This window comes from Panthera pardus, unplaced genomic scaffold (assembly GCF_024362965.1).
Source record: "Panthera pardus isolate Hobbes unplaced genomic scaffold, ASM2436296v1 HiC_scaffold_13, whole genome shotgun sequence".
In the NCBI taxonomy this organism is placed as follows: Eukaryota; Metazoa; Chordata; class Mammalia; order Carnivora; family Felidae; genus Panthera; species Panthera pardus.
The window spans coordinates 186,679,255-186,696,542 of NW_026526688.1; the positions used below are offsets into that span (position 1 = coordinate 186,679,255).

General features: G+C 39.5%; 1 protein-coding gene across 4 annotated transcripts in view; it reads right to left on the reverse strand.

The window, feature by feature from the left end:
• Positions 1-17,288, reverse strand: part of LOC109269604 (cytosolic beta-glucosidase) — a 132,124-nt gene that overhangs the window by 70,406 nt on the left and 44,430 nt on the right. For 3 of the 4 annotated variants that reach the window (XM_019453599.2, XM_019453597.2, XM_053901644.1), the window contains exons 3-4: positions 16,473-17,269; positions 15,626-15,749 (exon numbers count right to left, since the gene is read on the reverse strand). In XM_019453599.2, coding sequence (XP_019309144.1) covers positions 15,626-15,749; positions 16,473-17,269 — 921 coding nt within the window. The remainder of the gene's footprint in view (positions 1-15,625; positions 15,750-16,472; positions 17,270-17,288) is intronic. The other variant, XM_053901643.1, reaches the window with a different exon arrangement.

Below are 17,288 nucleotides of genomic sequence, written 5' to 3' on the forward strand. Positions count from 1 at the left end.
GTTGCTAACCTGTTAAACACACTCATTCACCCAACCTCTTTATAATCTGCAGGTTTTCATGCTGTGCATCCCCGATATACAGGGTGACTGTTATGATTATGTGAGCTTTACTATGCACAAGTATAGAGAACACCCTTGAAATAAAGTGATTTTAGATTTGCTTAGTCTTTGTGACCATTTCCCAGAAAATGTAAAGTGTTTTGAGGATAAGGAGCCTCATTCTAAATGGTACAAAGACACCAGGTGGGTTAGCTGAAGGCCTGCTTCATAATCTCCCATATAAGAAAAGCCTTTCAAACATGAGCTACTCAACGATATTCAGAGCAGCACTGTTTGTAAAAGTGAAAGAAAAAATGTCCATCATCTGGACTATGAATGTCTGTCGGCAGGAAAATGAATAAATAAATGTGGTGTGTTCACATATCCAAATAGCACAGATCCATTAAAAAGAATGAAGTAACCTAAAAGTATCAACATGGGTAAGTCTGCAAGAATGTATCGTTGAAAATGGGTATGTATGGAGGGACACCATTTATGTGAATGTTGTAACGCACAAAACCACATATACAAATAGGTTATGGATCCATATATTTGTAGCAAGACGCATATCTAATACACAAGTGGACACACATCAACTTCAGGTTCAGGATCACCCCAGGTCAGGGAGGGGGCCTTGGACAGGAGATTCGGACAGGAAGAGTACAAAGGAATTCCACCATGGTCACTTTCACTTATTTATTTACCTATTTATTTATTTTCTAATGTAAAATATATGTGACAAAATACGAACATTTGTTAAATCTGGGTCACAGTTATGCGGGAACCTGTATCTTTCTGTATGTTTGAAATAACATAAGTGAAAGAGCAAGGCTTAGGTTAAGTTTCATCTCCCCAGAGGAGCTGTTCTGTTGCTTCCCCTCTGACAACGAGATCCTTATTATTCAGCGGCTTTCCAATTTTTTCTTTTTTTAGCAACAGTCTTCCTTTCAAATGAAAATTTTTACGGGTTCCCAATGCATACAACCAATAAAAGCTGAGGTGCCCTGGAGCCCCACTTCCTCACCTAACCTCCATGCAAACTAACAGTCCCCAAAGAAATCTCTGTGCAACCCGGGGCTCCACACAGCTCGATTTCAAACCACAGATGTAACTAATGGGGAATCCCTTTGGACCTGGTCTCCTGGACCCTACAAGCCAGTTTCCAAGCTTTGTGTCAACGATCCATGGTCAGAATGTTTGCATTCTCCCTTTGCCCTCCTTCTTCAGCCTCACTAGCTGGTAACCATGTCTTTTTATCTAGAGCCTGAAATCTTCAATAATCGACAAAAATTAATACTTCTCAACAAGTTGAAACTGGCATTTCTTAACCGTCCATCCTACCATTATTCTCAATCACAGATTTAACAGCGCTTGTGTTAAAGTAAATATATGTGTGTGTGTGTGTGTGTGTGTATACATTTTAAATAGTAACACAAAAAAGAAGATAATTTCTTTTCAAGAAGCAAACCTCCCTTAAATAAAAGGAAAGCAAGAAATGACTTGGGGTGAATGCAATTACACATGTTTGTAAGAGAATACAGTATTAGGAATGTCAAAAGTCAGAAAAATAAGATACATCAAATAAACACCCTTGAACCACTGACCAACACAAATATTTAATATGACATTTCCGTGACTAATGTTGCATCAGTACAGAAAACTAGTAAACATATTTAAACTTCAATTTTGTGAATGTTCTTATGCTTTAGCATTATATTTGTATTTTAGTATATGTGCTGGTGAAGCAAGCACAGCATTATATTTATATTAACATACATCCATTTGTTCTGCCAGGTGGTCTTACACTACTACACTTAGGGAAATGTCACATTTTGTTAAAGAAGCCTATTCGATGAAACATTCCAATTGACCATTCTGAGATACCAAAGTTCAAACTCACGGTTCCCAACAGATTCAAAATAGCCCTATAATGCAAATACGGTTTGTCAAACACGAAAATGTTTGTGGTAGCTAAATAGATACAAGTTTGGTATAGATAAGAAACAGTGATGGTGATAGCATTGAGTTGCTGGCTTTTAAAAAATGTCTATGTAATGAGAATAGAAACTACTTTGGGAAGAAACAGTAGTAACATGGAGCTTACCTTATGGACTGAATGACAGCTACCTAGTGAGCTGAGTCTCAGAGAGATCCCAGGATTAGAGTACAATGCTAATTGTTGCTGTCTGGCAATGCACCCGGGCTTCCTCTCCTCAGCTAGCGCCCACCCGGACATCACATGGCAGAGTTCTACATTGCGACGGGAGCACCCTCACCAAGGCACCCTGCCTTCGCACCAGGACCGAGCACTGTGTGGTCCTGGAAAGCAAAATGAAACCTTCACCAGCTTGTTTCCCCTTGGCCTTGCTCTCCCTTTAAAGGAAACAATCCCCCTCCATCTACTGTCACTGTTGCACTCGTGGAGTAAGTACTGAGGATGGCAGCTGGGATGTGAAGGGCATTGTGGAAGAGAGACTGTCATGTGGAAGAGGGATTTCAGGGCAAGGCAGGGATTTAAAGGCAGGCAGAACAGGGCCAGAGGAAAACCAATGTATACTACTATGTCCTATGGTGATCAATTAAATGACTAAAATCAATCTGCTTGCCTGAGAATGAATACCTTGTTAACTGAGATCACAAAGGGACAAGAATAGTGGTAATTTTTTGAAGAGACTACTTTTAACACAAGCCAGCTGTCAAGCCATCTTTTAAAGCAGCATACGACCTTACGTGGGGTGGGGGGTGGGGAGATGAGGGGAGGAGAACGTGGGAAGTTCAAAGGACCACAGAAATGATAAAATGCATGGTGAAGTTTTCATCAGGAAGGTTATATAGCCTAAGAAGCCCAATGAAAATAAGTCTAAAACATGATTGGATAAGAGTAAAGGTTGATGAAACACCAAGATAGATTGATTACTGATGTCAGCTGCGATGTCCATCTCTAGCAATCCATAGGAAAAGAACAGACAACCCTCAGGGCTAGATTTAGTTACTCATCTGCACAAAATCAGATGGGATGACCACCATTATGACCTTGTGATAAAAAAGCATGCAAACAGGGCCTTGTATACAGTATCATTTCAGGATATTTAAGGATTAGGTCTAGAATTTCCAACAGGTAATAAGTCAACACATTGGGCCTGAGAATGGATGTAAGACCAGTGTGAAGTGAATCCATCCAGCAAATGCCCAGTTTATCTGTAGGGCAGAATTTGAGTTCCAACAATGTACAATACACTCTTTATTAGCCTGACAGTCAGGAAGTGGAGTGCTTCAGCTAATCAAATATTTTTTGTTAATTGTTACCACATGCAGAAGGATTACAAATTTTTAAAGAATGAGAATAAATTAAAATACACTTAACACTGAAACTAAACTGATTATAATTTAATCTTTCTCTAATTATTCAGAATGCATTTCAGGGTCATCAGAGAAGCATAAATTATCAATGCTTGATGACTGATCAGGAAGTCACAGTTTTTTGAAAATCCTGGTTAATAGATGCTGGGTAACAAAGAATTCACTGCAACAGTTATCATTTGGGGGATTTATGTGCTAGGCATTTTGCTAGGATATGAAGTATGTCATTAATCCTCACCAAAAATAAAATTTCACAAATGATGAACTGATATTCAGAGTCCAGAATAACTTGTCCAAGGCCACACAACACAAACGGGTGTCAGAGCCAGGCTTTGAATGCAGAACTATCTGTCTTTAAAGAATATGTTCGTTCACTACATCAAGCAAATCCTTGTTGTGTAAAACTATTCATAAAATGTGCTGTCTGTACAAAACTTACACACAATGGGTCATGCTGTTTATTCTTCCAGGAATGCTGAAGGATTTTTCTTACCCAGTCTTGAGATTCCTATCATGTATTCATGAGGGCAGGAAACTGTGGCCATGAAATATTTTTGAAGTTTCTTTTTAAATGAATGGCCAACTGCTCCTTCATAGGATCCACAACATAGACTGAACATCTTTGGAAGAAACATGTTTTAAGACACTAAACCAGTGTGGCCTCAAGCACAAAACAAAATGATTTACCAATAAAGGTGTACACACTTAATATATACACTCATATACTCAAATTTTATACAGCGATTTAATTTTTGTGCTATTTTGCTTATTTTTTTAATGTTCATTTATTTATTTTGAGAGAGAGAGTGCATGAGCAGGAGAACAGCCAAGAGAGAAGGAGGAAGAGAGAGAGAAAGAATCTCAAGCAGGCTCTGCACTGTCAGCACAGAGCCCGATGCGGGGCTCAAACTCACAAACGGTGAGATCATGACCTGTGCCGAAATGAAGCATTGGACACTTCACCGACTAAGCCACCCAGACACCCCTTCTTTTGCTTATTTTTAACTATAAAACATATCATACTTGAAATTACTCATGAAACAATGTGGCTCTTTAAAATTATTTGACTTTAGGCTGGGTTTAAATCCATTAAAGAAATGAGTTCTACCTGTTAAGGGAGGAAAAAAGTTATTTCATCAACAGATATGATACATCCTTCTTCCCATTATCTATGTTTAGTCCCAAACTCATTCATGTTTTCACTTGAAACATTTGTGGCTTTCTGTTCACCTTCCCTCACCAGCGCCAATTAAAATTCTTCAAGGTTCAAATGGCTTTTCTTCCTCCACCCATAATGGTTTCACTTATCTCTAAAGCAGGCAGTGATTCCTATAATGGAATTTCACAAACAAGGGGGGCCATGTGGCTGAACTTTAGAATGGTACAAAATAATCTCAGGCCATGATACTGTTTCATTAGCTAATCTCACTCACACACAGGAGACTTTGCTGTTGCTGAGATGACCCTATTCAAGGAGACAAGCCTCCCTCCCTCTCCTCTGCACATAGCGTTTCCAGATAAGCCCTAAGAATTTCTGTCTATTCCAAAATGAACTATTTTCATCTCCAGCAGCAAGCTGATATTTTCATTGTATTAAAGAAAAAGCTACCTTAACGGTAACTTGGGGTAAAAGGAACCCTGACTGTGCTCAAACGCTCCAATCAGAGAAAGAGACTTCCAGATATGAAGCTTCTCCACAGAAATATGGTGGGAAGGTAATTCTGAAAAGGCTGCAACTTGATTCCTCTTTCTAAGTCGGGATCTTGCCCAGACACAAAAGTTTCACACTCAAGTCAAATCTAAGGAAAGTGAAAATCACTGCACTTCGTAACTGAATTAAACTTCATTTAAGGTGGAGCTTGGAAAACGTACTCAACTGGCTTAAAACTTGATCGATTAGGTGGGGCTTGCCATGATCATCATATTTTGAAAGGTGATTCTACGACTCATGATTGTAACTTCCGTGGACTTGTTCAGCTGGGGATTTTACTCTTAGTCTTTGGACTGTTTGTTCGTTCTATTTCCTCCCTGAGATTTTATGTTCTCCATAGTAATTCTGTTAAACTTGAATCTGAGGTGACCCTTCTGACTCTGAACTCCAAGGGATTACTTTCTCACGGGAAGAAAAGTGAGGCTCATTTTTGATATGAGTGAATAGAAGAGAAAACACCCAGATTGAAGGTCAAGAAAATGTTACCTGGAACCTGAGTCAATATCAATAGGAACAGTTCATTGAAAACCAAAGTGTTATTTTATGCCCAGCTAAGAAAGGTGTTCACATTGCAAATTAAGTAGCTGAATGAGAAGAATGAAGAAAGCTTAAAAAAAAGATATCAATTATAATTCCTTAGACTTTATTTTATAACCTAAGAAATTATCAAGAGTTCTAATAAAATATGATCCTTGACATACCTGCCTAGAAAGGATATTTATAGGGTCGCAAAATTCTTAAACTGGAAGGATCCCAAAAGAACAGCTAGTTCAATACTTTTTATTTTTTTTTTAATTAAAAAAAAAAAATGTTTATTGTTTCTGAGAAAGAGACAGAGCATGAGCAGGGTAGGGGCAGAGAGAGAGGGAGACACAGAATCCGAAGCAGGCTCCAGGCTCTGAGCTGTCAGCACAGAGCCCGACGTGGGGCTCAAACTCACGAACCATGAGATCATGACCTGAGTTGAGGTCGGAGGCTTAACCAACTGTGCCTCCCAGGCACCCCAACACTTTTCTTTTTCTAATGAAGAAATTGAAGCACAGAGGGGTTAAGTGTATTTAAATATGTTAAAAACTGTCAACATATATTTCAATTATTGTCACAGCAAAACCAAGTTTAATATCAGAAGAGTATAAATAAATAACACCTATGCATAATACCAAAGCATGAAAACTATTTTCATAACAGCAAAAACAACCTACTATCTCTTTAAAAGAGCAAAATGGTGGCATAAATGTAATATTTTCTTAAAATTCACAGGAATAATTCAGTTTTCCCGCTAATCTAGACTCAATTTCCTAATCAACCATTATGCTTTTACTGACCAGCTACTGAATGCTAAGTATGTAACTCAAAACTCCAAAATTTAATTCTGGTAAGAATTTTGACATTAAAAAATGGTAAATAAAATCTTTGTACACACTGTTCCTGCCTATGAGTGCTTGTACCTTTTAATAACTTTCATTTCTTCTGAAGATGGTTTTCTTCCTTACTCCAAGGATTATAATGGTATTGTCTTTAAGAATCAAAGTGTCTCTCAACTCCCATCTATTCAACAAGCGCTTAATTGAAAGAAGGGCTGTGGTTGTGTAAGGAGCCCATGAACCAGTTATGGCACCAATTTTTAATGTTTTTGTTCATAATATTGCTGATTTTCTTCTACACAGCTATTTTTCTTCTTGCTATTGAAAAAATAATATAGGATGTAGTTAACCAGTTATTCACCCAATCTGGGAAAGTGGGCAGAAACAATATTTATCGTACTATACAGCAATTGACCATTATACCATGTCAAAGTTATAAGTAGGTAAGATAAGACCACCGAGAGGAAGGCTATAAAACTGGTGAGCTTAGCCCTGCTTAAGGTATAATTACCAACACTGCTAATCCAGACACTCGTTTCTTTAGTGCACCCAGAGTCAGTCCCCACTGAAGACCTTCGACATAATGTCCATGTATTAATTTATGATGGGGACTATTTTTTTTCCAAGCACTGGGAAACTCATGTAAAGTTTCCTGAGTAGCAAGGGCTAATACCTGGCCATCCGCTTCTCCCTACTCTTTTCATGAGCCCACAGGTGTCCAATAGAATCTGTATTAACACCATTATCCAGGCAACCCCTGCCAAGCCCACTAAGATAAATTTTACAAGCCTTGTTCCACAGCAGTGCCTTTTCATTCTCTAGATAACTAAGCGCCCAGGTAGTAATCAAGTTATTTTGGAGATCAGGAAATAAGAGCTAATATAAGCAGCTGCTTGAGGACCACTTCACCATGGCCCAGTGGAAAACTTGAGAAGTTCACCTTCTCTCAATTCCAAAAGCTCTCTCATCAACTGAATATTCTAGCATCGCTCTCTCCTGAAACAGGTTTTAAAAAAAAATCATTACCTCTTCAAACCCATGTTGCTTTATCATATGGTAGCTCTATTCGTAATTTTTGGAGGTACCTCCATACTGTTTTCCGTAATAGCTGAACCAACTTATGTTCCTGTTAACAGTGTACAAGGGTTCCCTTATTTCCACACCCTTGCCAACACTTATCTCTTGTCTTCTTGATGATAGCCAAGAGATATATGCACTCCTATGTTTATTGCAGCATTATTCACAATAACCAAAGATACCGACACAATCTAAGTGCCCACCAACAGATGAATGCATAAAGAGGTTGTGGTGTGTGTGTGTGTGAGCGTGCATACACAATGAAATATTATTCTGCCATGAGAAAAAGGCAAAAGTTGCCATCTGCGACAACAGGGATGGAACTTGAGGGCCGTATGCTAAGTGAAATCAATCAGACAGAGAAAGATAACTACTCATAAAAAATCAATGGAATGGTGGTCACCATTGGCTGGGGGGGTGAGGGAATTGGGGATAAGTTGTTTAAAGGTACAAACTGGAAACTAATAATAAATAAATTCTGGAGAGCTAATAAGGCACATCATAGTGATTGTGGTTAACTATATTGTATTATAAACTTCAAAGCTGCTAAGAAACTAGATCTTAATTGTCCCCACCACAAAAAAAGAAATAATAATTATGTAACATAATAGCTAACACTATGGTGGTTATCTTAGTGCAAAATTTAAATATATCCAATTAGTGTGTTGTACACTTTAAACTTACAAAATGTTATGTGTCAAATATATTTCATTTAAAAATCATTATCAAATCCTTCCTCTTTTTTTTTCACCTTTTTCAAGATTCCATTGAGTCTACTCTTCATATTGGAAAAATTGATTTTCTCCAGGTAAATTTTTCTTTAATTATTTTACAGGTCTCCTTTATAGTCATAAAAATAAAACTGGGCTTCTGTTTGCTGCTACCTTGCACAAAAACTAGTGGACAGATTGACATAAAAAAATGGAGAGGGTAAGTTTGAAATCACCTTAAATGTTGTTTTTAAGTCTTTATAGAAGTCTTAAAATTCACCTGGCCTTAAGTAGTGGGGATCCTTAAGTAATCATACCCCCAGAGCAGTTGGAACTGAATTAAAAAGGAGTGCAGGGGCGCCTGGGTAGCTCAGTCAATTAAGCGTCTGACTTTAGCTCAGGTCAAGATCTCACAGCTAGTGAGTTCGAACCACGTGTGGGGCTCTGTGCTGACACCTTGGAGCCTGAAGCCTGCTTCGGATTCTGTTTCTCCATCTCTCTCTGTCTCTCCCCCGTTCGTGTTCTGTCTCTCTTTCTCTCTCTAGGGAAAAAAAAAAAAAGGAGCGCAAAGGAATATCCATCTGTAGGGGCACAGCATACGTACAGAATGCAACTGAAGGGGACGGTGAAGAAGAACTTTGCACATTCTTTGCACGAGGGCAGATTCTCTGATGTGTGATTGAGCTGCTTCTCACATGGGCGACTCCAAGAAACCTACTGCCGTGGAGCAGATGTACCAGGTTCTATGTTTCTACGAGAGTGTGTGTGATACATGGTGTAGATCTCTAATCCTATCAATATGTGCGGCATCCAGATAAGCCTGGCGAAGTAGTCTAACAACCACCGATGTGTGTGTGTGTGTGCGTGTATGTGTGGGTGACTGTGAGCATCACCAAGCTCTATACCAGTCCTGCGGTCACAGCACACGTTCTCGAAAACCCCTAAACTGATCACACCATCATAGCAGTTGAGAAATGTGCAGGAAAATAAAACCGCAGAACCTGGGAATTGCAGATGAAAGCAAGTGGATAAGGAACACCAATCCCGTTTCTTTGCAATGGAGAATACTGAGGTCCAGATTATGGATTTGGGGCCAGAGTGACGGATGTCCTTAAAAGTAAGGTAAATATATCAATATGAGAAAATATCTAATATTTTAAGGTATTCAAAGCATACAGAGACAGAAATCATCTCATTTTATTGCACAGCTGACTTTGGGTTGGCAGAATAGTAATTAGCATTAGTCCCATTTAACAGGTGAGAAAGATGACATTCAGAGTCCTGCTGACATTCAGAGCTGAGCTGCAGGCACACCACAAGAACACAGGACTTAGTCTGTCTTTACTCTCCAAGACCCGCACAGACTTTTTACTCTCTTGTGCTTTCTGTGGAGAATAGAAGGCAAAGGTAAGTGTGCCACTACAGAGAAGTAGGGGAGAAGGTAACAGGGAAAGGTCATTTGGCATGTCTCTGTTTCGGGTAAACTCTGGCTGTCTGAGTTTGTATGTGGTCTGAGTATGAAGGCTGATGGAACACAAACGTACTGGAAATTGTTTTCTTCGTAACTTTTCATATTCCACAAGTCTGCACCCTAGCATATGCTAACAATTCTTGCGCACGGCCTTCAACTCCTGTTCTTTCTTCTCTATTCTGACCTTGACTAGCTGTCATCCAGTTCGGCCAGGAGCAACGGTACCAAGCGAATCTGATATCCGACCACACATGTTTCCGAAATTGTGAGCTCTCTGTGAGCGACGGGAGGAACTGCTTCATCGGGACTAATTGCCAAAGGTTTACTTTGAGAAGCAATAAAGCAGTAGATAGGGAGTGGAAATCTATATGCAGGTACTTGGGTTTCTATTCTGAGCTTGCAATGGATTTTTAATTGGTTAGTTTTGCTAAAAGGTCAGTGTATTAACCTTTGAGATCTTTCCTTAATTCTTAAGATTTCTTAAATGCACATTTAGAAACACACAGGTGCTTAACACATTTTGTCCAGTTAAACGGGCCTCTGTGATCTGAAATTGACATAGGCAGGTGGCTGCCAGATCTGCACTCCTTCGGGAAATGGATGTATTTCTCCTTTACTGGCTCTCCGTGGGAAGGAGAGGAGGAGAGGGGAGGGAGTGTGCTGACAGACAACAGCGGGGTGATTCTGTGCTCAGCATCTTGTCTTGGTGGTATACCCAAGCTGCAAGATTTATAACCTTCTTGTTACAATGCATCAGCTTCAACACTTTCAGTGAAGTCTTCAATAACGTCGATGACATCTTGCTGAGGGGTTTTGTCATTAAAAGCCTAAAGCTGGTCATTAACAAACCTTCTCTGCAATCATCTACTGCTGTGCTAACTCAGGCATGGATCCGACTGGAAAGTTGGGCTGGCTCAGAAACTTTCCAGAAGTCTGCTTTTTTTTTTTTTTTTTTTTTTTTTTTTCCCCTCTCTATGGGGTATATTTCTTTAGGGAAAGAAAATACAGTTCTCAATTATTTAATCATTTATTTCTCATTACCCATTGGCTAACTCTTCTCTGACAGACACAACCAAATTCAACAAATGTATACAACACCTACTACATGACAGAAATGGTAGTCAGGGCTGAAGATATAACCACGAAAAAGACACGGCTCCAGTCTCAGGGAGTTCATGGCCCCCTTCAAAAATTAGCCATCATTTACAGAATCCTTTGTAATGGGCCAGACTCTGTATTTAGGCTTTAAAGGCACTACCCTGTTCATTTTGCAGATGTGCTTATTAGCCCCGTTTTAAAGATTAGATAGCTGAGGTGTTGTCTGCTTATGAATTTTCCCCAAATTATTGATTGAGCATGTGAGTGGCAGAACCAGGTTTCGAACCCATGTCCTGCCTGAGTCCCAACAAGTTCATGGACTCCAAACAACAGGATCTGGGCCAAGAAGAAGGCAAAGGCCATGGCATTCCAGGCTGAGGGAAAGATCATGGGCCACGCAAGAGGCAGGCAGGCACATGCTGGGCACATGCTCAGGCACGTGATGAACAGGCAGAACACAGACTCAAATCCCCTTTCAGGAGAACTGAGGTCACGGCTGGAGTATTACTTACTGGGGCCAACCTCCCCTGCTTCACACTCTCGCTCACCTCAGCGGATTTCAGATTATTGAGGCATCCATTTGTGTGTGTTTACACAGGAACTTAAACTCGCCTGCTGTCCCCTCCGGAACAGCAAGGACTGGTGTACGTTTTATGAATATAACTGACATTCATATGATGTGAGAAAAGCTTAACTCCTTGAAGATGACTGCTTTCCAAACTTACACAAACATCAAGCAACCAGTTGCTTGATGGTCCTTTCTGCTGCCAATGATTTAAGTTTTCCCCTAATCTGACAACCTCTCTGATGGAAATAATGAATAGAGGGAGGCTGTTTCTGCTTTCTACTCCACAGGAGTCAACTGTAAATAGCCAGAGGCCCAAAGCTACAAGACTGACTCAGAGGTTCCCCCCCAAAAATGATGGAGAAACCTGTAGACATGGGGGAATATTCTGCTATAACTTAATTACTTGGAGGGAAATTTGAAAAAAAGCCTTGGGATGACATTTTTTAAATAAAAAGTTAAAAAAACTTGGGGTGATAAATATATTCTTAAGAGTACATATTTCGGGGCTCCTGGGTGGCTCAGTGGGTTGAACATCTGACTTCAGCTCAGGTCATGATCTCCCAGTTCATGAGTTTGAGCCTGGGGTCAGACTCTGTGCCAACAGCTCAGGGCTTAGAGCCTGGAGCTTGCTTCAGATTCTGTGTTTCCCCCTCTCTCTGCCCCTCTCCCACTGGTGCTCTGTCTCTTTCTCAAAAATAAATAAACACTTAAAAAAAATTAAAAAGAGTACACATTTTCTAATAATAATAATAATTATTACCATCGATTGAGAGCCTACTGTGCACCAGCAGTTGCTGGTTGGGGGTGATTACACAATAGCTCATTAAATGGAATCTTTACAACAACCCCGGTCAAGGAAAGTGTTAATCCATTTGTATAGGTGAACAAACTAAGGATTTGGGAGGCTGAACAATTTGCCAAGGGCCCCTCATTGAATAATTTGCAGAACTGAAATGTAAGCCTAGTTACAGGTTATTGCAAGTTTTTTGTGTCTCTACTGTGTTGCTTTTATCTATATCTATGTTAATGAAAAACAATCTATTTAAAGGCATTTAAATAATGCAATGATTAAAAAAGCATTAGCTGATTTCCCTCTCTTTTTTTTTCTTGAAATGACATCCCCCGCCCGCCCCCGCCCCCTGCCGCCCTTTCCCAAAAGGAAACAGAAACATTAGCTTACTTTTTACTGCTCAATTAATTGCTGTGGGATTTTACCTGAAGAGATCAGAAAGACCTCCAGGCAGATATCATTGATCCAACTATAGTGTCATTATGTGCCTGTCCGTATGTGTGATGTTAGAGAGAAGGCTTTGTTTGTGGGGATCACAAAGCCATCATCCATCGGACTCTGCGGGTTCTGGCGGGCCCTCACCTGCAGCGCTTCCCACGAATGTCTTCCTTGGCCTGTTATTAGTTTTAATTGCTCACAGGGCGTTCTTACTAGTAAAGTTCTTGCCAGTCAAGATCATCAGCACCACCTCAAAGGAGTCTCAGGAAATCAATTAGTAAATTAGGCTCTAGTCCCCTGAGGAGAGGCAGGATAGGGAGTGTCGAAGCTTTGTCCAAGGTCACAGGACCAATTGGCCCCTGCAGACGCAGCAGGAAGCAAATTTATTCAAGTCCAGAGTACCAAAGTAAGGAAAAGGTTCTGTGTGGTAGGACAAGTAATCACTCTGAGTCAGAAAACCCTGGACTCACAGGTCTTATCAAACACCAAAATAGTAGTAGTGGTAATAATAATGCACACATTCCGCTTGGTTCTAGGAGATAGGACTTAGTAACCGTGATCTTGAGCAAATGACTTAGCCTCTTTGAATCTCACTTTTCTCATCTGTAAAATAGGAGCAATGACCTCATCTCACTGTTTTGAAAATGAAGTAATATGATGGTATCAGCGAAGATTCTTTTTGTTCCAAGTGATGGAAACCCAGTCAGATTCAGATGAAGCAGAAAGAGCACTTAATTATAAGTAAAAGTAATGTCTCTCAAGAACACGCACGCAGCTGGGTCTGAGGAAAAACTGGAATTAGAGGCTCCATTTCTAAGTGCCACCCTGAAGCCCTTCCTATTTCTTGTCTCCACGTCCCTGCAGCCCCCCTTTATATTACTGCTTAGCGTCCACGGCAGGACATAGCCAACAGCCCACAAAGGTACATCCCCCTGCCAAGTTAGGCTAAGAGACAAGGTGACTGGCACAAATTCTAAACCTCAGGGAAGAACTGGGATTGGCCCAGCTCATGCCATGTACCTGCATTCAGACCAATCACTTATATATTAACAAGGAGCAGGATTGTATTCTACCTACATGGCTATCCCTGGGGTAAGCCTGAAGATGAGAGGAGATGGGTATTTCATAGAAGAAAAGGGATTAATTACTAGAAAAGAGTTTCTCCACAGATTAAATAAACGGTGTCCACTACAACAATATATAAGAAATAGCTATCACTATACTCACTCCAGTATAAATACGCTTGTCTTTTTTTTGTTGATAAGTAGATTTCTGCATATTTGAAAGACCACATTTTTTTAAAAGCAAAAAATTATAATATGTATTAATGACAATGAATATAGATCATCTAATGTTAAAAAATCAGAAAAGAACATAATACTGTGAAGAGTTAATGTTTTAAGTGTATAATATTTTTTTCCATATGTTTAAAGACACAATTGAAATTCTACAAGTAGAAAAACAGAATTTTGTTTCTAGTCCTATTCTCCTCTCTTGCCCCTGAGAAATCCAAATCTCTTCACATTTTCCACTCTCACCTTCAGTTACTTTTCTGTCTTTAAGTTGTCTTTGTTTGTGGGTCTACCAGCGAATTTTTACTGTTAAGGATCTAACTGTATTAAAGTACTTGAAACTATTTCAAACAGCAATGAAATGTCCTTATATGTTAGCACTAAACAGAGCACCAAGCTGAAAATGAAGAAAGCCAATTTCTATTTTTCTCTCTTTTCCCAGGAAACACAGAACAATTTTGGACAAGTCATTTGTGGTCCTTATATCATCCATAAATCTGCCTGCCGGTAACCAGCTTACTTTCCTCCTAGGATGAAGCTGGGAACATCAATGGATTAACTATGAATAGGGTCATTTACAGGGAGAAAGAGAGTGGAATCTCAGAAAACTGGACATTTCCTTTTTATTTTATCAGGAAGTGAATTCCTACCTAGAGAATGAATCTGTTTTGCATGTAATACAAAAGAATTATTTCACTTGGATCAAACTGTAGGAATCCAATTGCCCTCTGCCAATAAATTCCAAGCCAGAGTGAGGGATTGAGTACCATATATTTTAGGTTTTGGAAAGAGACCATTTTGTGTCACTTTCCAGAATTCCTTCTGGCTGATTTCAGTATATTACTGATTAATTTGGAAAGAATAATTTTAGGACCTTTCAAATAGAATGATGAGAGAGAAGTGTACCTATCATGGTAAAAAAGGAAATTGAAAGTCTCGTTTTACATTGGATTTTGTTTCTGTGATAGGATTCCTTTATGGGGAGGAGAAATTAAATTTACAAAGCAACAGTGTTCCAAGTAGAAACTGAAATGGGGAAATTAACTGGTGTAGAAATGTGTGTTACCAGTTAAAGATGATTCCTTCACATTTGTTTTCAAATGTGAAAAGAATGCCATGGGGGGGAAGAGCATTTGCCAGAATAATAGTATTGTCTTGAAATAAAAGTCACAGATTCTATATGACAAAAACCTGTTCCTAAATGGAGCTGTTTGGTTACAAATGAAACACACAGTGCTGGAAGACTCATTTTAGACCAAGACTCATCGAAGGCCATTCTAAAGTTTATTGCATAAATGCTTAATTTTGGTCCTTTACAAATTCCGTCAGTTCATTTCTTGGTAGTTAGGATGTTGAAATATGCACATAGGCATGCTGTAGTTGGTCAGTACTAATCTGTTTGTAATAACTAATGTTCTCTTCGAACAGACACCACCCCCTCTGTTCATATCACCTTCACCCAGGAGTCACAAAATGCTGAAGACAGTCGCTTTTACTTGATTAAATTTTGAAAGGTTGAAGCTAGGCCAAAATTCTCACCTTCCTCTTTCCTAAATACTTTTTCTCCTCTCTCTTAATTACGTGGCTTTACACTGATTTACATGAATTTCGGCTTTCAAAATCATTGGTCTTTGCTGAATGCAAATAGGCACGTGGGAAAATTATATTAAGTTTGCACAATTGATCTTTCATCATTTCAAATGGTACCTTTGAACAGTTCCTGAAATGTCTGTCTGAAATACTCCCAGCGCTGAGTGTCATCAAGAGATGCAGGGTCACCCTGGGGAAGCCCGTTCTCAGTGATGTAAATTACAGGGTTATTATACGTATCCTGGAACAAGAGAGCAGAAGTTTTATTCCAAACAGATGTAAAAAAAAAAAAAAAGACTCATAAAATCAGGTGCATTACCCTCTATCTTCTCTAAGCTACAACCCAAAACTAGTTTTCATCAAATTGCACTGACCCTATTAACTTAATTTTCCACGCACTGACCTTTTATGACTAACAATGGGAAAGCAAAACTGTGCAAATGTCCATGAAGACAGTCAAATGACTCTTATCGTAATGAGAAGACAGAAATATCCTTCTTCCATCAGCATCTGCTGATTGTCACTACTCCTTAACCCCTTGGTCCCACCAACAGCTACACTCTCTATCTCCCCACAGCAAGGGTCCTAAAAATCATTAACTTAAATTTTTAATTTCAGCTACCTGGACACTATCCAGCATAACGGAGGCCAAAAAAGGATCCAGTTATTTCAGCCTTTAATGTGCCTTTTGATAATCACAGTTGTGACATCAGCCTGAAAAATATTTCCAAGCAACTTCTTTGACCCCAACTCACTTTAACAAAGAATCCCAACTTTGACCTTGTTTTGAAGCCCCTTATCAGCCAGTTATCCTTCACCAACTTAAATCCTAATCTCTCTTCCCAAGCCAATATATAAGCTACTGTCTAAAATCATTCTTTTTCCAAGTTCTTATATATATACACGTATGTCTGTCTTTCCATTTCCACACATTTGGGTGTACATGAACACAAACGTGTTTTACCTTAATATATTTCAGTAGTTTACGTATTCCCCATGGCACCACATAGACCCAATCCAACCTTTTCCAAGATGGGTCTGGAAAAACTTGAAGCTCCACATCCTGAAGAAAACCCACTTCTTCTTTCTTGTTCTCCTGGTACTTGACCAAACGACTTGTATAATATTGCACAGCGAAGAAATCAGCTGTGCCTTTAATCATTCTCTTCTCTTCTTCTGTAAATTCTGGAAGCCTTGATGATGGATAGCCTTGCTTTTTACTCATGAAGGCAATCTGGGACTTGACAACTTCTGGATAATCACCGTCAATAAATATGGGTTTAGCAAAGAAATCCAAGCAGAAAGCAATGGCTCTTTTAGCAGCTTCCTGGTCGGACACTGAGTTGGTATCTGCTGGTTCCGCCCAGCCAGCAAAAATTGCTAGGGACACCATGCCCTTCTGTTCTTTTCGGAATAAAGAATCGTAGCTGTGCCAGGATCTGGCGTGAGCTTTGATCAAATTATGAGCTGCCTGATAACCTCCAGTTCCAAAGTGAGGTACACCAGGAGGAAATACACCGAGATCATATGCCATGATGGCAAGAATATTAGGCTCATTTATGGTGATCCACTGCTTGACTCGATCTCCAAACGTACTGAAGCAAAACCGGGCGTATTTGTCAAAGGATTCGATGATTGCCTCTGACAACCAACCTCCTTTGTCTTCTAAGGCCTGAGGCAAGTCAAAGTGGTAGAGTGTCACTATGGGTATGACCCCATTAGTTAACAAATCATCAATGATCTTGTTGTAATAGTCTATTCCTAGGAAAGAAAAAAGAAG